Source organism: Argopecten irradians, chromosome 8 (genome assembly GCF_041381155.1).
Source record: "Argopecten irradians isolate NY chromosome 8, Ai_NY, whole genome shotgun sequence".
NCBI lineage: Eukaryota > Metazoa > Mollusca > Bivalvia > Pectinida > Pectinidae > Argopecten > Argopecten irradians.
Window position 1 is genome coordinate 35,637,940 of NC_091141.1, and position 21,821 is coordinate 35,659,760.

General features: G+C 36.2%; 2 protein-coding genes across 2 annotated transcripts; one reads left to right on the top strand and one right to left on the bottom strand.

Annotated features, from left to right (window-relative positions):
• Positions 1–5,144: 5,144 nt before the first annotated feature.
• Positions 5,145–14,932, top strand: LOC138329860 (rho guanine nucleotide exchange factor 39-like). Its single transcript, XM_069277150.1, has 11 exons — positions 5,145–5,195; positions 7,016–7,119; positions 7,381–7,550; positions 7,949–8,164; positions 8,668–8,786; positions 9,373–9,443; positions 10,321–10,484; positions 11,314–11,517; positions 12,363–12,451; positions 12,950–13,061; positions 14,786–14,932. The coding sequence occupies exons 2-11, from the start codon at positions 7,092–7,094 to the stop codon at positions 14,930–14,932; spliced, it is 1,320 nt and encodes a 439-aa protein (XP_069133251.1). The 5' UTR covers positions 5,145–5,195; positions 7,016–7,091.
• A 1,470-nt stretch (positions 14,933–16,402) lies between these two features.
• Positions 16,403–17,532, bottom strand: LOC138328939 (uncharacterized). Its single transcript, XM_069275648.1, has 4 exons — positions 17,397–17,532; positions 17,161–17,257; positions 16,847–16,994; positions 16,403–16,692 (listed from the first exon to the last, which is right to left on the bottom strand). The coding sequence occupies exons 1-4, from the start codon at positions 17,477–17,479 to the stop codon at positions 16,403–16,405; spliced, it is 618 nt and encodes a 205-aa protein (XP_069131749.1). The 5' UTR covers positions 17,480–17,532.
• Positions 17,533–21,821: the final 4,289 nt, after the last annotated feature.

The window sequence follows — 21,821 nt, forward strand, 5'->3', positions numbered from 1 at the left end:
TTTTTATGTTGTTGAGAGGAATGGATGTCAACATTTTTATGTTGTTGAGGGGAATGGATGTCAACATTTTTTTTTTGTAGAGAGGAATGGAATGTCAACAATTCCAGTTGTAGAGGGGAATGGATGTCAACATTTCAGTTGTAGAGGGGAATGGATGTCAACATTTTTTATTGTAGAGGGGAATGGATGTCAACATTTTTTGTAGAGGGGAATGGATGTCAACAATTTTTTTGTAGAGGGAATGGATGTCAACATTTTTATTGTAGAGGGAATGGATGTCAACATTTTTGTTGTAGAGGGAATGGATGTCAACATTTTTTGTTGTAGAGGGGAATGGATGTCAACATTTTTTATTGTAGAGGGAAATGGATGTCAACATTTTTCTGTAGAGGGGGAATGGATGTCAACATTTTTAATTGTAGAGGGAAATGGATGTCAACATTTTTCTGTCGTAGAGGGGGAATGGATGTCAAAAATTTTCTGTTGTAGAGGGAAATGGGATGTCAACATTCTGTCGTAGAGGGAATGGATGTCAACATTTTTTTGTAGAAGGGAATGGATGTCAACATTTTTTAATTGTAGAGGGAAATGGATGTCAACATTTTTCTGTTGTAGAGGGGAATGGATGTCAACATTTTTAATATGTAGAGGGGAATGGATGTCAACATTTTTCTGTCGTAAGGAATGGATTCAACATTTTTATTGTAGAGGAATGGATGTCAACATTTTTATGTGTAGAGGGGAATGGATGTCAACATTTTTTATTGTAGAGGGGAATGGATGTCAACATTTTTTGTTGTAGAGGGGAATGGATGTCAACATTTTCTGTTGTAGAGGGAATGGATGTCAGGAATGGATTTTCAGTTGTAGAGGGAATGGATGTCAACATTTTTTAGTTGTAGAGGGAATGGATGTCAACATTTTTAGTTGTAGAGGGAATGGATGTCAACAATTCAGTTGTAGAAGGAATGGATGTCAGCAATTCCGTTGTAGAGGGGAATGGATGTCAACAATTCCAGTTGTAGAGGGGAATGGATGTCAGCAATTCCTTTGTAGAGGGGAATGGATGTCAGCAATTCCAGTTGTAGAGGGGAATGGATGTCAGCAATTCCAGTTGTAGAGGGGAATGGATGTCAGCAATTCCAGTTGTAGAGGGGAATGGATGTCAGCAATTCCAGTTGTAGAGGGGAATGGATGTCAACAATTCCAGTTGTAGAGGGGAATGGATGTCAGCAATTCCAGTTGTAGAGGGGAATGGATGTCAGCAATTCCAGTTGTAGAGGGGAATGGATGTCAACATTTTTAGTTGTAGAGGGGAATGGATGTCAGCAATTCCAGTTGTAGAGGGGAATGGATGTCAGCAATTCCAGTTGTAGAGGGGAATGGATGTCAGCAATTCCAGTTGTAGAGGGGAATGGATGTCAAATTCCAGTTGTAGAGGGGAATGGATGTCAGCAATTCCAGTTGTAGAGGGGAATGGATGTCACAATTCCAGTTGTAGAGGGGAATGGATGTCAACATTTCCAGTTGTAGAGGGGAATGGATGTCAACAATTCCAGTTGTTAGAGGGGAATGGATATCAACATTTTCCGTTGTAGAGGGAATGGATGTCAACAATTCAGTTGTAGAGGGAATGGATGTCAACATTTTCTGTTGTAGAGGGAATGGATGTCAAACATTAAGGGAATGTGTTCATTCGTGTAAGGAATGGATTCAACATTTTTATTGTAGGGGAATGGTGTCAACATTTTTTTGTAGAGGAATGGATGTCAACATTTTTTATTGTGATGGAATGGATGTCAACATTTTCTGTAGAGGGGAATGGATGTCAACAATTTTCCTGTTGTAGAGGGGAATGGATGTCAACATTCGTTGTAGAAGGAGAATGGATGATTTCAGTTTCTGGGTAAAAAGGAAATGTCAACATTTTTTTGCTGTGGGAATGGATGTATTGGAATGGATGTCAACATTTTATCGCTGATTGGAATGGATGTCAACATTCCAGTTGTAGAGGGGAATGGATGTCAGCAATTCCAGTTGTAGAGGGGAATGGATGTCAGCAATTCCAGTTGTAGAGGGGAATGGATGTCAGCAATTCCAGTTGTAGAGGGGAATGGATGTCAGCAATTCCAGTTGTAGAGGGGAATGGATGTCAACAATTCCAGTTGTAGAGGGGAATGGATGTCAGCAATTCCAGTTGTAGAGGGGAATGGATGTCAACAATTCCAGTTGTAGAGGGGAATGGATGTCAACATTTTTCTGTTGTAGAGGGGGAATGGATGTCAAAAATAGAGAGGAATGGATGTCAACATTTTTATGTTGTTGAGAGGAATGGATGTCAACATTTTTATGTTGTAGAGGGGATTTTGAGGGAATGGATGTCATTTTTTTTGGATTCAACATTTTTTATGCTGATTGGAATGGATGTCAACATTTTTCCTGTAGTAGAGGGGAATGGACATCAACATTTTTCTGTCGTAGAGGGGGAATGGATGTCAAAAAAATTTTATTGTAGAGGGGAATGGACGTCAACATTTTTATGTTGTAGAGAGAAATAGATGTCAACATTTTTTATTGTAGAGAGGAATGGATGTCAACATTTTTATGTTGTTGAGGGGAATGGATGTCAACATTTTTTTTTTGTAGAGAGGAATGGATTCCAACAATTCCAGTTTTAGAGGGGAATGGATGTCAACATTTTTTTTGTAGAGGGGAATGGTTGTCAACATTTTTTATTGTAGAAGAAATGGTGTAAACATTTTTCTGTTGTAGAGGGGAATGGTTGTCAAATTTTTTAATTGTAGAGGAAAATTGGTAGCAACATTTTTCTGTCGTAGAGGGGAATGGATATCAACATTTTTAATTGTAGAGGGAAATGGGTGTAAACATTTTTCTTTTGTAGAGAGGAATGGATGTCAACAATTCCAGTTGTAGAGGGGAATGGATGTCAACATTTTTCTGTTGTAGAGGGGAATGGATATCAACATTTTTAATTGTAGAGGGAAATGGGTGTAAACATTTTTCTGTCGTAGAGGGGAATGGATATCAACATTTTTAATTGTAGAGGGAAATGGGTGTCAACATTTTTCTGTCGTAGAGGGGAATGGATATCAACATTTTTAATTGTAGAGGGAAATGGGTGTCAACATTTTTCTGTCGTAGAGAGGAATGGATATCAACATTTTTCTGTTGTAGAAGGGCATGGATGTCAACATTAAAGGAGAATGGATTTCAACAGTTTTCCTGAGGTAAAAAGGAATGGATGTCAACATTTTTTATTGCTGTGGGGAATGGATGTCAACATTTTTATCGCTGATTGGAATGGATGTCAACATTTTTATCGCTGATTGGATTGTCAACATTTTTATCGCTGATTGGAATGGATGTCAACATTTTTCCTGTTGTAGAGGGGAATGGATGTCAGCAATTCCAGTTGTAGAGGGGAATGGATGTCAGCAATTCCAGTTGTAGAGGGGAATGGATGTCAGCAATTCCAGTTGTAGAGGGGAATGGATGTCAGCAATTCCAGTTGTAGAGGGGAATGGATGTCAGCAATTCCAGTTGTAGAGGGGAATGGATGTCAGCAATTCCAGTTGTAGAGGGGAATGGATGTCAGCAATTCCAGTTGTAGAGGGGAATGGATGTCAGCAATTCCAGTTGTAGAGGGGAATGGATGTCAGCAATTCCAGTTGTAGAGGGGAATGGATGTCAGCAATTCCAGTTGTAGAGGGGAATGGATGTCAGCAATTCCAGTTGTAGAGGGGAATGGATGTCAGCAATTCCAGTTGTAGAGGGGAATGGATGTCAGCAATTCCAGTTGTAGAGGGGAATGGATGTCAGCAATTCCAGTTGTAGAGGGGAATGGATGTCAGCAATTCCAGTTGTAGAGGGGAATGGATGTCAGCAATTCCAGTTGTAGAGGGGAATGGATGTCAACAATTCCAGTTGTAGAGGGGAATGGATGTCAGCAATTCCAGTTGTAGAGGGGAATGGATGTCAACAATTCCAGTTGTAGAGGGGAATGGATGTCAGCAATTCCAGTTGTAGAGGGGAATGGATGTCAGCAATTCCAGTTGTAGAGGGGAATGGATGTCAGCAATTCCAGTTGTAGAGGGGAATGGATGTCAACATTTTTTATTATAGAGAGGAATGGATGTCAACATTTTTCTGTTGTAGATTGGAATAGATGTCAACATTTTCATTGTAGAGAGGAATGGATGTCAACATTTTTCTGTTGTAGAGGGGAATGGATGTCAAAAATTTTTATTTTAGAGGGGAATGGATGTCAACATTTTTATGTTGTAGAGAGAAATGGATGTCAACATTTTTTATTGCAGAGAGGAATGGATGTCAACATTTTTATGTTGTTGAGGGGAATGGATGTCAATTTTTTTTTTGTAGAGGGGAATGGATGTCAACACATTTTTTATTGTAGAAGGAAATGGGTGTAAACATTTTTCTGTCGTAGAGGGGAATGGATATCAAATTTTTAATTGTAGAGGGAAATGGGTGTAAACATTTTTTTTTAGAGGGAAATGGGTGTAAACATTTTTCTGTCGTAGAGAAGAATGGGTGTCAACATTTTTCTGTCGTAGAGAGGAATGGATATCAACATTTTTCTGTTGTAGAGGGGAATGGATGTCAACATTTTTATGTTGTAGATTGGAATGGATGTCAACAATTCCAGTTGTAGAGGGGAATGGATGTCAACATTTTTCTGTTGTAGAGGGGAATGGATGTCAACATTTTTCTGTTGTCAACATTTTTCTGTTGTAGAGGGGAATTGATGTCAACATTTTTTTCTAAATTGGAGTGGATATCAACATTTAAGCTTTTGTAGCCTAGTGGGGAATGGATGGCAACGTTAACGTCGTTATTCCTGATGTTCACGGTCCGTCACCGTCAATCGTCTGCAAACGTTTTGCGGGTTGCAGACGTAGAAATAGAAGGGATAAAATGGCCAGAAAGAAACAAAATAAAAATAAAAATTTCTTCACAACAAATGACAAAGAATACTCACTAGGGTTAATTTGTTAAACAGATGAATGTGAACAGCAAAATAGCGTGGTTTTGTTGACATTTTTTCCGGAATCATCAAGCGTCTGCTTTACCGAGACTATCTGTCCGACAGGTGGCGCTTACAGTTTCCGGTTAGTTTTAAACGTAAGGCGGCTACTACCTGCACAACATCTGCGGTAACAGTGTTATATTTACATGAAATATCTCAAATTTGTTTGATTATGTAGATCTCGTTACGTTCTATATACCATAATTTTATGCGTGTAACAATTTTACTTACTCCGGTCAGCTTCGTCCAGCTGCGGCAGGCTATTCAGTAAAATAATTCTTGCTAGCTCAGACTCAAATAACATGTCAGGATCACGGAGTGCAGTAATCCTAGTGGTTCTGTAAATGTTGACGATATATCCATGTCTATAGCAAGATCGTTAGAAATTTCGGAACATGGGTGCAGTAGTTCTGTTGACTCTAGATCTGCATTTGACGTGTTATAAGCAGGTCTGGTTTGTTTACTTTTATCCACTATATGTGTAGTAAGATTTGGCTATATCAGGTTGGGGACCATCCCGTATATGCAGAATAGTCCTGCATTTGAGTAATAGTCCTGTATTTGAGGGATAAATTTGTTACTCAAATGCAGGATTATATGAAATGAAAATGGATAAAGTTGTTTTAAAAATTTGTATCAAAAAAGGGCGTCATCATTTTCAGATACCCATATAACTAATTATTTTCAGATACCCATATAACTAATTGAAAACTTTATGTATTCGTTTATGAACTATTGAATTCTATTATCTCACTTTGTAATAAAGTGACAATTTAGGTGCTCTCCATAGACTACAGTGTATAAGCCATCAGGGAAATTTAGTGCAAATGTCATGGTTGATTGACTTTTACCTGTGTTCTATTTTTAGCCCCATAGTAAGCAATAGAGGTGATTTTGTTTGTGACTTTTACAAACTTTTAGATGATGAAATTTGTTTCCATTTGAGTAATAATGTGGAAAGTTGTATTAGTGATGATGCCATATAAAAATTATGATGCCCTTTTTTGATGACAATATTTAAATCAACTTTATCACTTTTCATTTCATAGAATCCTGCATTTGCGTAACAAAATTATCCCTCAAATACAGGACTAATACTCAAATGCAGGACTATCCTGCATATACGGGATGGTCCCCAACCTGTATATAGCCAGATTTAGCGGTGCTACCGAACCTGATAAGGTTAGACAGATCCGGTAGCAACGCTAAATCTGGTTATATACATGTAGCTAAACCTGACTACATGTATAGTGGACAAACAGGTGAAGTCTGGTCACATTTTTCTCGTGCAGTGTGAAAGCATGGATGACGAAACATGTAAGTCAGTGCTATGGATAATGTTTGCCTGCTACTTGCTGTTTTTCAGGCGACTTTTTTTAAATATTCCATCATTGCATAAAAGCAGCAATTATTTGGTATCCATCATCACCATTCCCCGATAAGAAAAACTGTAGCAAGTCAATCCAATATATATGGCGTTGTTATGTTGTCTGTAGATAAGCATCCATCTGGTGAAGATTCAGGCCACAGGTGCACTTGGAGCATGCAGATCCTGTGCAAAATTGACCATGTGCAAAAAGTGCTTAGTCAGCTCATAAACAACAAGATAGGTGCCGTGGCGCATTTCAAATGGAAAACTTGGATTTCACATCTTTTTCATCAGAACATGAGGATGAATGGAAATTATCTTAGGTGACAAAAATATTAAAAAGATATTAAATATAGCTATATAGACAGATTTAGCGGTGCTACCAGACCTGTTAGATTTACATGTGACACAAATATCACCCAGGGACAAATCATCAAAGGCAGATCTAGAGTCAAGTGGGCAAATAATTGCCAATTGGTGGATACTAACGATAGATAATGTTTATATTATATATATACAGTATTAGTTTAAATAAATGGTGTCATTGTAGATTTGTTAATTTTGTTTTTATTTTTCAGATGGCTTCTCATTAGACATGATGTCTTATTAAATCTTGTTTCACTATTTGGATTTTCACCAGGAGACCAGTACAAAATGTTGTCGACACGTAGTAGATTTAAGGGTTAGTATTGACTTTCAGAGTTATTTCTCTAGAAGTAAAATTTATATAATTATGTGTGCCAGTGTGTATTGATATCTACTAATCTTAAATTTGGACAAGAATTTTGTGATGTCGTACATAGTCACCGGAAGGTTTGACTAAACATTGGTAAATCGTACTTTACCCACAGCAATTTGGGGTTTTGAAACTCCCATAGTGATAATCATAAAACAAATCTTACACAGTGTTGATAAAAACTAATAGTGATGTGTTATGTTGCAGTTTTGAACGAAATCGCTGAAGAAGAGAATGCCTCATTTAACTCGGGCAATGCAGAAGGGGATAAATTGATGCAGGCTGCTGCCAAGCGAGAAAGACGACGCCAGAAAATAACAATAGAGTTGTTTGAGTCGGAAAAGACCTACCTTTCTCATCTTGAATTAGTAAACAAAGTAATCTCATTTTTTTTACTCTAAACTTTGTAAATGATTTTGTAGTTCAATCACCATTTACTTTGACATATATATGGTTTTGACTTTAATAGTGTATGTACGAATTTATGAAGTTAGCAAGATTTGGCTCATGATTTACTATAGTTCAAACTCAAGCCCTTTTATATCAAACTATTGGTTAGAGTATTATATATGTAATGGTAATAGTGTCTCACTTCTTGAAATGTTTCAAATTGTAGCATTTTGATTTCCCACTGATTCACTTTGTAGTTTATAGATTTCCCACTGAGTCACATTGCTGTATATATATTTCCCACTGGTTCACATTGTAGTATTTTGATGTTCACATTGTAGCATTTTGATATTCACATTGTAGCATTCTGATATTCACATTGTAGCATTTTGACTTCCCACTGAGATTCAACTGCCTGATCCCTGAGAATGTGCATATGAAGATATTTAGTAATACAGAACAGATTATGGAGGTAAACAAGACCCTTTTAGAGTACATGGAGGAGATGACAGTCGGAGAAGCATTTCGCTATCTCGGACCATTCCTAAAATTGTACTCATCCTACGCTAACAATCATCAAACGGCACTCTCCACACTACAGGTTCGTAGGTTTCTTATGTTCCTTACATATCTGTTGATTCGTGTTTGCTCAATTCATAAATGTAAATTATTGTCAAGACAAAATTAATTGAAATTGTATTATAAAAGTTAATGAATGTTAGATATGGGGTGATTTTCCAGTTATATCATTCACTGATACAAGGTCAAGTGGAGGTCAATATTGCTACTATGACCTCACATTGCCCAAACGTAGAGTCCCACAGGATGATGTCCTAAAACCTTTACTCTTCTTTTGATAAGCATATATTTGCATATTAATAATGTAAAGCATTTGGTTTTATTGGTCTTAATTACACCTCTTGATTATTATTGTGAATCCCGCTGATTTTCTTAATCCTCAAATTTGTTTTACTGTTATCAACCTCAACATGAGTACCGGTAATTTCACATTGACACATTAGGTCGTATTTAAGCCATAATGGCAATATGTCTAAAGCGACATTATTCCCTTTGCCATGTAAATTATGAACTTGAATTTTCCAGGAATGGATGCAGAAGAGTCCCGACTTTGCACAGTTTATACATACACAGGAGGACAAGCCGGAGGTGAAGGGATTGAAAATTAATGCTTTATTGATAACACCAGTGCAGAGAGTACCAAGGTAAACTGGCTTCCGTATACCATCAGCAAGTGTCCATCCTCGATATTCCAGGGGTTTCTATCACTGTCGTCATATCCATCCCTGGATTATGCCTTAGCGAAACTGAAGTCTCTGTGCGACAACAGATGAAACCTGTAGTTTGGTCCTATGATGTACATCAAAATAGTCAAATTACACTGTATGGTTTTGAATTTTGGGTTCACTCTGTAAATCTTCAAAGGAAGTGTCTGTAGGCCTGTAATTGGTCGGTTTATTTCTCCTGAAATGCATTAAGTTTTGCTATAACAGTGATAGTATCCCCTGGAATATCGAGGATGGCAAGCGTCGTGATAAACAAGTTATGGCCAGTATACATGTATAATCATAAATAAAGTTTATATGTTTATTTGACTCTCATAATTTTAGAACTGATATAAGAGTCATGTGTACCGACTCTTTAAGATTTTAATCCTGCTAGATGCTCTTGATAATTATGACATTATAATGAACTTATGACGTTGCTGGATTGTCTGTAGGTGAAAACGTCACTTCTAATAATTCTAATAAGTCTTCGACTTGATTTGAAGATTGAAGTTTATCCTTGTAGATATAAACTGCTGCTAGAAGATCTTATGGAACATACCAGTCCTGATCATCATGATTATGAACATTTACAAGGTAATGGCAACAAATTCTTTAAATATTTTCAATTTCAAGTCTCCAAAATATATCACTAATCAATGCAATGTACAGTAAAACCTGTCTTAGTGACCACTTTGTATAATGACCACCTGCTTATTTTAGATGTTCCAATGCCGACGAATAGTATTTTTTCGCTATCAAAAACAGAAACAGACAAATTACCAGTTTTCTTCAGTTACAAAAGTTACTTACTTCACACTATTATCACCATTGAAAAGTTTGAGTTTCTTATATGAATTTGAGATAAAATATTTAAAAAAAATAATTGCATCTCGAAAAAATTCCTTCCCACTATGCCCTATATGGAATTAAGTACTGATTGTGCATGCACCAAAAGCAAAATAATTATTTTATATGCAATTTTGTGCTAATTAGACACATATATACACTGTATGCGATTATACATTAGTTGTTATTCAAATAATGGGTATCGTTTATTCTCTGTCATAGATGGAGCATTTTTAAGACCACCTTTTTAGGGTCCTAAATGGCCTTTTATAATTTGATCTATGTATAACATAAAGACCACTTGGCTCTAGAGACCACTTTTCCCTTGGGTAGTCTTTATATCAAAGACAGGTTAGACTGTAGTTATTCCCTGTTATTATAAATTAACTTTTTGTATTATGAAGATATAATCAAAAATTAGAATGCTTCACAATATATGAGAGAGTACTCTCTGATTTTTGCTACATTACATATGCAAAATTAATCATGATAATGTTTCAGTTTAGAAAGGTAATTTTGCTGCTTGAAGTTTTATCTAGAACGTCTATTTCTGATGCTATAGTTTCAATTTAGTAAAGTAATTTTGCCACTTGGAGTTTTGTTTAATACCCTTGTATATTTACAGAAGCGACCAAACAGGTTACAGATATAGCTGCACACATCAACGACCATATCAAACAACATGACAATTTTCAGAAGATGTTAGCGATACAGAAAAGTTTCGACAGTTCTGCCCCCAAAATACTGGCCCCAGGCCGAGAGTTCATCAAGGAAGGACCTCTTAAAAAGGTATATACTACTACATACCAAAATAAGATTTAACAAGTGTATTGCTTATTCAAAAACAATTACAGACTAAAAGACTCTGACATGAATCTCTCAAAAGGACAGGGACATCTCAACCAGATTGCGTAAGATTTTGGCTAGTTAATATGAGGCTTGCCGAGTGCTGACTAGATAAAATCTCGCACAAGAGTTGAGATATCCCTGTCCATTTGGCAGACTCATGTTTGATTATTTTCTTCCCATACTTGATTGAAGCGAAATTGATAAGATTTCAGTTGCTTAGAGTCATGTTTTCATTATGCTATCATCACATGAACATCATTATCTGTCAAAATTGATATATCATTGACAATCTATGCTGCGGTTATGCTGCATGTATTTGTGACATCGCTAAATTACTAAGTGTGAGTTAGCTCGCTTTTCTCTATCCTGGTAAAAAAAACAATGTTTTCTTTTCCCTAGCATCCATGAGAAATATAGAAGAAATGAAATGTTGAACTCTTTATTGTTTACTGTTGCTTTGTTCCTTTAATAATGATTTCCCAAGTTCTTGCTCACACTTTTAACATACTCAAATTTTCACTTAAATACTAAGTTTGTGTAATGATGACCTTATTTTAGTAGAAATAGTGTATAGGTAAAATTCAAATTCATGTCATTCATTGATTTTCTTATCATTACTGAGGAAATATTCCAGAGGAAATATGCCTTTATACCAGGTTATAAACAAAGTCAAGAACTGTCATTAGTTACATTTCGTTATTACAGGTATCCAGAAGGGGAGGTAAGCCACTTGATATTGATATTGACAAGTAACATTTCATTATTGCAGGTATCCAGAAGGGGAGGTAAGCCACTTGATAGGATGTTCTTTCTCTTCTCTGATATGTTGATATACGGAAAACCAAAGTTCCTTGACAGTGGAAACAAATCATACTCGTGTTGTTGTGTGCTGCCACTCAAACACTGTGAGATAGAACGTGTGTTGGGAACAGTCAAGAAAACAGGCACCGATACTGGAGGCATGATGTTTAAGGTACGATATACATTCTGTCTATCGATCTGAACAAAAAACAAGATACAAGATAAAGTTTGCCATGTGTTAAAACTAGCTGGTCCTCTTGTATAAACTTCTTGAGGACCGTGATTTCCAGTAGAGTAAAACGTGATAGTACACTTATTACAGATATTGTCATTTATAAAAACCTTGACAGGGAATGAAAATTATTTGTAATAATCATGAATTTGTTGTAAGCGTGTTTGTTATAAACATGTTTTATTGTATTCTCCATAGACAATACATTGCTTAAAGTGAATAGTCGGGCAAAGAAAATCAGTCAAATTGCGTTCATTGGCCTTCCAAAAGTTCTCACATATTAATAGGACAGTCAAGTTCTGCTTAGTTTCCCATTTCTGACCATTAAAGTAAAGAAAAGTTGAAAGCGTTGAAAGCATTGAAAGCGAGGCTGCGTGGAAATGTAACCACAGACCTAGTGAGCCGGGAGGACGTTTTAGAATTCCCATACTTTAAATTAATTTCTTCGTACGCAGACAGATTTTGACAAGAGATTTTATTTTCTATTTCATAAGAAATAATACTGGATACATTCACACCATTTTTACCAACTTTAGCCATCCTTGCCCGACTGTTCACTTTAATATTTTCACACAGAAATTGACATAAAAATCCAAACAAAGGAAATGTCTTCTTTTCATTTCTTTTGTAAAAATCAGAGTTCTCTTTTATCAAAAACCTCAAAGTTGAGGAAATTATCAAGCAATGTATTATTTATTGCTGATACAAGCCTTAAGGAACTTTTTGTAATAGCACCAATCGGTGAACTTATTAATATCCACTGATTTCACTTGTTTTGTGTGTAGGTGAGCTGTAAAGATGAGAATTTACTGTTGTACACGTCGGACCAGGAGGAAGCCAAATCCTGGATCACTACTCTGGAGACCCACATAAAGTTAGTACCGTAATGTAATCTTCTAATTACAGAAAGTGATTGTCTCCCCTGTTTTGTGTAGAGGCAAGTCATTATCTCTATTGTGAATTATTCTGAATTTGCATTTAATAGAGTTATCTGCCCTAGTGTGGAGGTTTTGTTAACAACGTTGTGTTTGCGAGCCCAATGTGATGCCGTACTTACAGTGTGAACAAGGTGGGTTTTGCTCTGAACATGATATCACAATGGATACCTACATGTAGGGGAGGTAACTCTGTATGCAAAGATGGATTTTTTATAACTCCTATTATATTACATTCACCTATATTTCAATAATCATCACCATGGAAACATGATGGAAGCTCTTGATTGGTTAAAATTTAGATATTGTACATTCAGCAGAAAATTGTTATGCATGGTTTGGTGGATGACAAGAAAAAAGACACATATTTGTGTAAATCTTGTGTGAAGTAGAGTAAATCTTCCTGTATTAATATATCCTCATTTTCATGACAACAGAAAACTGAGCAGTAACCGTTCGACCCTGAGGAAACCAAGCAGTACAAAGGCTCCGATGAGGGGCAAGTCACTCTTCAAACATCGTCAGAAGGAACGCAAAGTGGACAATCAGGTACAAATAAGTTTTATACTGTCCCAGTTCATGCACATTTTTTCTACCATTTTAAAACTCAGCACATCAACAAATCTTAAACACTGTTGATTGTCTGACAAGGTTATTGAAGTGATCTTTTCCCTTAAACAACTTCTGCTCAATTACCAACTGATCCATAGACTGGAATATCAGGCCTTTCAGGGAAGGGCTCCCAAGTTTATTCAAATAAAAAAAATTGACTTCATTTAAGGTTGCATGGGATCGAAAACACTAAATGATAAAACACAATTTCTTGTCAACAACTAACTTGCCTATGGGCCTGTAGCATGCTGTTATAAAAGATAAACAGATTTTTTCAAATGAATGACTTGATTGCAATCTAATGCCTACATTTGTTTTAACCAGGAGCATTATATTTCGAAGTTTAACCGTAGCCTGCTTAAAGATGTTCACAATTCAAAAAAGTATGGACAGATGTATATTCATCAGGGTTGGGGTAATTAAAAATGTAATTGTAATTAATTGCAATTAATTACATTTTTTCAAGTAATTGAAAGTAATTTGTAATTAAGAAATATTTCAATTACATGTAATTGTAATTGTAATTCATTACATTCTAAAAATGTGTAATTAACAATTACATTTCAATTACTTTTCAATTACATAATACATATTTACTAATGTCTAATACCAAGATTAATTAATGACATATATTTGGCTATATAGAAATTTAAACAGGTAACACATGTGAGGCAGTGACCATAGTATACACTACACTTGTACCTCTTTTTACCTGTAGTTTACCCCTCAGGCACTATACAGGTGTGAGGTGTGAACACATAGCCTGTGATTACAACTCACAAAGGTCTTGCTTATATAACATCTGTTGATCACTAATTAGCATATCTAATGAAGGCAAAAGTATAGATGATAGCTCATATTAGTCTTCACCGCCCCCTGCCAAGAAAATTAAAACAGAAGTCTTTTTCAGTTTTCTTCCCATTACACCCCCACGAAAGAGACACAACTCAGGTCTTAAATTCAATGCTTTAATGAGAGATGTTGTGACCCATTAAAGTTCTGGAAAGATAATCCTTGCTGATATCCAAATTCGTCTATTTTAGCTAGCAAGCATTTTATAGCTATACCAGCCACTTCTGCTCCAGTAGAGAGATTGTTTAGTGCTGCTGCCAAAGTATTCCTATCACACATAATCAGACTGTCTGATGATAATTTTCAAGCTGATGATGATAAAATGCAATTCAAAAACATGAATACCTGGTACCTAAAGTTGACACATTTGCCAATGTTACTGCTAGGTCCAATAAAAATGTACATGTAAAACTAATACACCCTACCAGTACTCAATTGTAACTTGCGGTTTATGTGAAGTGAACATGTGTTCTGTCAGAATTTACTGATATTGACTTATATATCTGTATCAATGCTAAATTGTATGACGTTATCAAAAATAAACATATTAGGAAAATGTAATGTGTAATTGTAATTAATTACTTTTTGAATGTAATTGTAATTGTAATTAATTACATTTACAAAACTGAGTAATTGTAATTGTAATTGTAATTGACTTTAGAACAAGTAATTGTAATTGTAATTAATTACATTGCAATGTAATTGACCCCAACCCTGATATTCATATAACAGGAAACCTTTTCAAAGTATCTGGAATCTTCGATATTGTGTTTGTTTATCTGACTCGATTTGATTTATTTATATTGCAGCAAAAACTAAAATTACATCAAAAAGAACCAAAGACACATCAAAAGGAAAACAAGACAAAAACAATACGTTTCAGTGGCTCTCCAATAAAGAATGGACTATCTCCCCTGAGGAACCAGAGTCTTCCATATAGTATTTTATTTTGCTGAATTTCATAAATTTATTGTACTCGGCAATCTAAGTGAGGCTACTATGGCCTCAGACCACAATTACATTCACTATATGTACCAAAGAGAGAGAAAAAATGAAAATTAAATATATTTGAAATTTAGGGGAAAAAAAGTGATTTAAATAAAATTGAATTTAGGTATTAATTCTGAAGCTTAGTTGAGTAAGAAAGTGTCCAACAACATGCTTGTTTTCGAGATATTCTCACCTACATGTCACAAATACACAAACCTATAATATGATAGGGAAATCCGGAACCCGAAGAAAATCACTACTCAAGCCTCATAACACAATGTGTCCTACCGCACAATAAAGCTCCAAAAATGGGTTAAAACTAAATTATCCCGGTAGTACAGATATTAAAATAAAAACATATGTATAAAGTATACACATAACTGCAATAGCTAAAGCCAGAACAAAAGTTTTGTAATATCCCTAAAAATTAATAATGCACTACATTCGTCTACAACGACCGGGAAGTATTCTTGTTATCTGGGGGTCATTTCACACAGGGATATGAGAATTGGTTACAATTCATATCAATTCGCGCCTAGACGTTTTCGGGGTCTAGATAAAAAAAAAATCGGTAAAATCGTATAAATAATGGTACTATACACGAATAGTAAAATGGTCACTCTGATGGGTAATTGATATAAACTGTAACTAATTCTCAAATGCCAATGATATTAGTGTCCACATATATAATATATGAAGTACTAGCTAACGGTAACTGACCAGCACCGATCTCTGTAAACTCTGTATTTCCTGAACGACAAAGTCATGATACATCATTATATTAGGTGTCATAGCTGTAAACACACATTGTAAAACGTGCAACACAAATTATTTCATGCAAGCGCCGAATAGGACGTAAATTCAAAACACAACTCGATTCTCAATAGCAACATATTTTAATGAATTCTCTTAAATGCATATCAATGATCAATATTGACCATGTCATAAAATGGAAAATATCATCGAAATAACGCTATCGGAACTTATCTTGTAAACAACACAGAAAACAACACAGTCCAGTACCAAGACATTCTTCTCTACATGGCGATCACTCGGTAGCGACGTCAAATAGTTCAGAATGAAGTACGGAAAGTTGAAGATGAGAGACGAAAGCAGAGCGGAACGAACAGGTTGCAAGGATGGAATCGCCACCTCTGTCCCATCCTCTTGCATTCTTCTCCTCGGCAAGTGCAATGAATCTGAAATGAATATTTCAATCTTAGAACAACGTATATCAAGTAATGTAATGACGTTCATTTATTCCGCCATCTGCTTCAGCATGAAAATGAAATGTTTAAACAACCTTTACATTAGTCTAATAAGCACGGGTGCCCTGGGGGTAGGGTACTAATATAAGAGTTCCAAAGAAGGAGATTCACTTTAATAATGGGGAAAATACGTGTATCTCTATTTGTAATAACTGTAAATTTACAAACCTAGTAAGGCAGTGGGTACCAGGCGTTGATTTGACGCTGAACACAAAGCGGGAACAGAGCCAAATGTTCCTCCTCGAAATAGTCGCGGTACTTCCTTGCCCAATATAATTCATCGCGGGGGAGCTCCTTTGTCAAGTCTACTGACAGCTCAATCCCTTGGCTGAACATCTTCATAGCATGGGCACGCTTTTCGAAATCCACTACATTCCACACACGTGGTTCGAAGCGCTTCCATGAAGCTCGCTTTGCTTGGCATGGATCAGTGCCACAGAAGCGGCAGAGTGAGCGACCTGTGAAAATGATAACGTATGATTGAAAACATGTCATGGGATTTATTAACTAGTATCTGCAGTTAAAATATAATAGAGAAAGCGAATCTTTCCTTTTTTGTACGATGACCGAACGCTGTAGAGAAAAATGATGAGGAATATGAATACTACTTACGAGCTCTCCATTCCCTGAACATGGAACGGACTGTTCTCCATCTTTGCTTGGTGCGCTTTCCAATCAGTGGTGCATAGACATATGCGTAAACAATCATCAGAGAAACAATTCCACGTAGCATGGTATAAAACACCTCATTTCCGATCGTCTGAAATAAATAAAACGATTATTGAATATAGCTCCAGAGTTGCATACTATGCTAATATTTCGACTGTTGCACGATCGAAGCATATATGCGCGTGTGACTACAGATCATATCTTCATTGAACAATACGTCGAGGTTAAACTTCATTTTGATTAAATACTATACTCACCAACAGCAGATAGCCATGCGTTGGACAGGCTTTCGGAAAGTCTCTGGCGGTGAGATAATTTAAGATTATTTTTGTATATCCTGGTTCGGGCTCCACGCTGCACAAAAAAAGCAAAAGTATTTAAGTAAATAGAATGGCACAATAAAGAATACAATGAATAATTCGAAGTACACATTCGAGATGAACATGGCTTAGTAATGTGACAAAACAAAACCATAGAAAATGCACAAACTTACCATGTAATGCCTCGATAAGCGACAGGGCCTTGCTGCACGACGCAAATGATTACCAAGAAAATCAAGAAAAGTTTGATATCCATTTTGGTAATCCAAGTATTACAATAACAAGGAGCTACTCGCGGAGAGACTCATCATCTCCGCCATGGCCTAATTGCTAAGCAGCTAAGCAACACACATTTGACGTCACAACTAGTCTTTCGTCATCACCACTATGACGTCATACTATTGTAGAGAAGCAACCATGTGCATTCGCTGGTCAATATGGGGCAAATTCTGTATCACGACCGCGAAATAAAGTTGTGTAAATTTATTAAGGACGATGTCAGCATTGTATCGATACCTGTAGTCTATGTACATATATATCCTTAAGTGGCGTAAATAATCAAGCGAAAACTATCTGTTGTATAGTGCATGTACACGTCTAGAATTGGGAGATTCTTCTGTAAAGTAGCAACGTTTACACATCTGTTACTGTTATTTGAGGTTGTATTGAATATTTTTGTATAGAAATAAACACCGTTGTTGATGTTGACGGTGGCAGATCATGTCTTATTCTAACATAATGAAGTGAAATAGTTATCAATTATGGACATTATTGAGGTTCCACCTGGGCCGTATAACACCATATAGGCCGAATCAAACTTCTTTCGTTTTTTATATTAGATATGGAGTTTCTTTAACAAATGTCAAAATGATTATCTGATGTACATGTTAATTACAAGAAATCGGTGTGGCTATAGGACGTCACCCTGGAGAACACTCAGTTATATATAATAATTTGCATATTTCTGCATGTAAGTACTAAGGTCACCACAGATATATTTTTAATCTACCATCTATCATCACCGTCAACCAATTAGGAAAAAAAACTGACAAAATTAACCATTTTATTAATAAGGATCGTTCTGGCAGACTTTTTCCATTAGTTAATAAAAAAAAGTTAGTTACTATTCCTGCCAAGCGCTCAGAATAAAGGGAGAGTGACGACCCGGCGGGGTGTAATTATTCAGTGTCTCTGGTGGTTTGTTTCAGTTAAACGACACTATAAAACCGGCAAACGTTCCATTATTACAAAGATCCGCAATGCGAACATACTGCAGTCTTCCATATAGTATTTTATTTTGCTGAATTTCATAAATTTATTGTACTCGGCAACCTAAGTGAGGCTACTATGGCCTCAGACCACAATTACATTCACTATATGTACCAAAGAGAGAAAAAATGAAAATTAAATATATTTGAAATTTGGAAAAAAAAGTGATTTAAATGAAATTGAATTAAGGTATTAATTCTGAAGCGCAGTTGAGTAAGAAAGTGTCCAACAACATGCTTGTTTTCGAGATATTCTCACCTACATGTCACAAATACACAAACCTATAATATGATAGGGAAATCCGGAACCCGAAGGAAAATCACTACTCAAGCCTCATAACACAACGTGTCCTACCGCACAATAAAGCTCCAAAAAATGGGTTAAAACTAAATTATCCCGGTAGTACAGATATTAAAATAAAAAAAATATGTATAAAGTATACACATAACTGCAATAGCTAAAGCCAGAACAAAAGTTTTGTAATATCCCTAAAAATTAATAATGCACTACATTCGTCTACAACGACCGGGAAGTATTCTTGTTATCTGGGGGTCATTTCACACAGGGATATGAGAATCAGTTACAATTCATATCAATTCGCGCCTAGACGTTTTCGGGGTCTAGATAAAAAAAAATCGGTAAAATCGTATAAATAATGGTACTATACACGAATAGTAAAATGGTCACTCTGATGGGTAATTGATATAAACTGTAACTAATTCTCAAATGCCAATGATATTAGTGTCCACATATATATAATATATGAAGTACTATCTAACGGTAACTGACCAGCACCGATCTCTGTAAACTCCGTATTTCCTGAACGACAAAGTCATGATACATCATTATATTAGGTGTCATAGCTGTAAACACACATTGTAAAACGTGCAACACAAATTATACCATGCAAGCGCCGAATAGGACGTAAATTCAAAACACAACTCGATTCTCAATAGCAACATATTTTAATGAATTCTCTTAAATGCATAACAATGATCAATATTGACCATGTCATAAAATGGAAAATATCATCGAAATAACGCTATCGGAACTTATCTTGTAAACAACACAGAAAACAACACAGTCCAGTACCAAGACATTCTTCTCTACATGGCGATCACTCGGTAGCGACGTCAAATAGTTCAGAATGAAGTACGGAAAGTTGAAGATGAGAGACGAAAGCAGAGCGGAACGAACAGGTTGCAAGGATGGAATCGCCACCTCTGTCCCATCCTCTTGCATTCTTCTCCTCGGCAAGTGCAATGAATCTGAAATGAATATTTCAATCTTAGAACAACGTATATCAAGTAATGTAATGACGTTCATTTATTCCGCCATCTGCTTTAGCATGAAAATGAAATGTTTAAACAACCTTTACATTAGTCTAATAAGCACGGGTGCCCTGGGGGTAGGGTACTAATATAAGAGTTCCAAAGAAGGAGATTCACTTTAATAATGGGGAAAATACGTGTATCTCTATTTGTAATAACTGTAAATTTACAAACCTAGTAAGGCAGTGGTACCAGGCGTTGATTTGACGCTGAACACAAAGCGGGAACAGAGCCAAATGTTCCTCCTCGAAATAGTCGCGGTACTTCCTTGCCCAATATAATTCATCGCGGGGGAGCTCCTTTGTCAAGTCTACTGACAGCTCAATCCCTTGGCTGAACATCTTCATAGCATGGGCACGCTTTTCGAAATCCACTACATTCCACACACGTGGTTCGAAGCGCTTCCATGAAGCTCGCTTTGCTTGGCATGGATCAGTGCCACAGAAGCGGCAGAGTGAGCGACCTGTGAAAATGATAACGTATGATTGAAACATGTCATGGGATTTATTAACTAGTATCTGCAGTTAAAATATAATAGAGAAAGCGAATCTTTCCTTTTTTGTACGATGACCGAACGCTGTAGAGAAAAATGATGAGGAATATGAATACTACTTACGAGCTCTCCATTCCCTGAACATGGAACGGACTGTTCTCCATCTTTGCTTGGTGCGCTTTCCAATCAGTGGTGCATAGACATATGCGTAAACAATCATCAGAGAAACAATTCCACGTAGCATGGTATAAAACACCTCATTTCCGATCGTCTGAAATAAATAAAACGATTATTGAATATAGCTCCAGAGTTGCATACTATGCTAATATTTCGACTGTTGCACGATCGAAGCATATATGCGCGTGTGACTACAGATCATATCTTCATTGAACAATACGTCGAGGTTAAACTTCATTTTGATTAAATACTATACTCACCAACAGCAGATAGCCATGCGTTGGACAGGCTTTCGGAAAGTCTCTGGCGGTGAGATAATTTAAGATTATTTTTGTATATCCTGGTTCGGGCTCCACGCTGCACAAAAAAAGCAAAAGTATTTAAGTAAATAGAATGGCACAATAAAGAATACAATGAATAATTCGAAGTACACATTCGAGATGAACATGGCTTAGTAATGTGACAAAACAAAACCATAGAAAATGCACAAACTTACCATGTAATGCCTCGATAAAGCGACAGGGCCTTGCTGCACGACGCAAATGATTACCAAGAAAATCAAGAAAAGTTTGATATCCATTTTGGTAATCCAAGTATTACAATAACAAGGAGCTACTCGCGGAGAGACTCATCATCTCCGCCATGGCCTAATTGCTAAGCAGCTAAGCAACACACATTTGACGTCACAACTAGTCTTTCGTCATCACCACTATGACGTCATACTATTGTAGAGAAGCAACCATGTGCATTCGCTGGTCAATATGGGGCAAATTCTGTATCACGACCGCGAAATAAAGTTGTGTAAATTTATTAAGGACGATGTCAGCATTGTATCGATACCTGTAGTCTATGTACATATATATCCTTAAGTGGCGTAAATAATCAAGCGAAAACTATCTGTTGTATAGTGCATGTACACGTCTAGAATTGGGAGATTCTTCTGTAAAGTAGCAACGTTTACATCTGTTACTGTTATTTGAGGTTGTATTGAATATTTTTGTATAGAAATAAACACCGTTGTTGATGTTGACGGTGGCAGATCATGTCTTATTCTAACATAATGAAGTGAAATAGTTATCAATTATGGACATTTATTGAGGTTCCACCTGGGCCGTATAACACCATATAGGCCGAATCAAACTTCTTTCGTTTTTTATATTAGATATGGAGTTTCTTTAACAAATGTCAAAATGATTATCTGATGTACATGTTAATTACAAGAAATCGGTGTGGCTATAGGACGTCACCCTGGAGAACACTCAGTTATATATAATATTTGCATATTTCTGCATGTAAGTACTAAGGTCACCACAGATATATTTTTAATC

What these genes read in the sequence shown, in the direction of transcription:
- LOC138329860 (XM_069277150.1), top strand. Translation starts at nt 7,092, where the DNA reads ATGTTGTCGACACGTAGTAGATTTAAGG. An exon ending in TGATTATGAACATTTACAAG is followed by an intron (nt 9,444 to 10,320) that starts GTAATGGCAACA and finishes GTATATTTACAG; the next exon opens with AAGCGACCAAACAGGTTACA. An exon ending in ACTCTGGAGACCCACATAAA is followed by an intron (nt 12,452 to 12,949) that starts GTTAGTACCGTA and finishes TCATGACAACAG; the next exon opens with AAAACTGAGCAGTAACCGTT.
- LOC138328939 (XM_069275648.1), bottom strand. Translation starts at nt 17,479, where the DNA reads ATGGATATCAAACTTTTCTTGATTTTCTTGGTAATCATTTGCGTCGTG. An exon ending in GCTTATCGAGGCATTACATG is followed by an intron (nt 17,258 to 17,396) that starts GTAAGTTTGTGC and finishes TTTTTTGTGCAG; the next exon opens with CGTGGAGCCCGAACCAGGAT. An exon ending in CGCATGGCTATCTGCTGTTG is followed by an intron (nt 16,995 to 17,160) that starts GTGAGTATAGTA and finishes TATTTATTTCAG; the next exon opens with ACGATCGGAAATGAGGTGTT.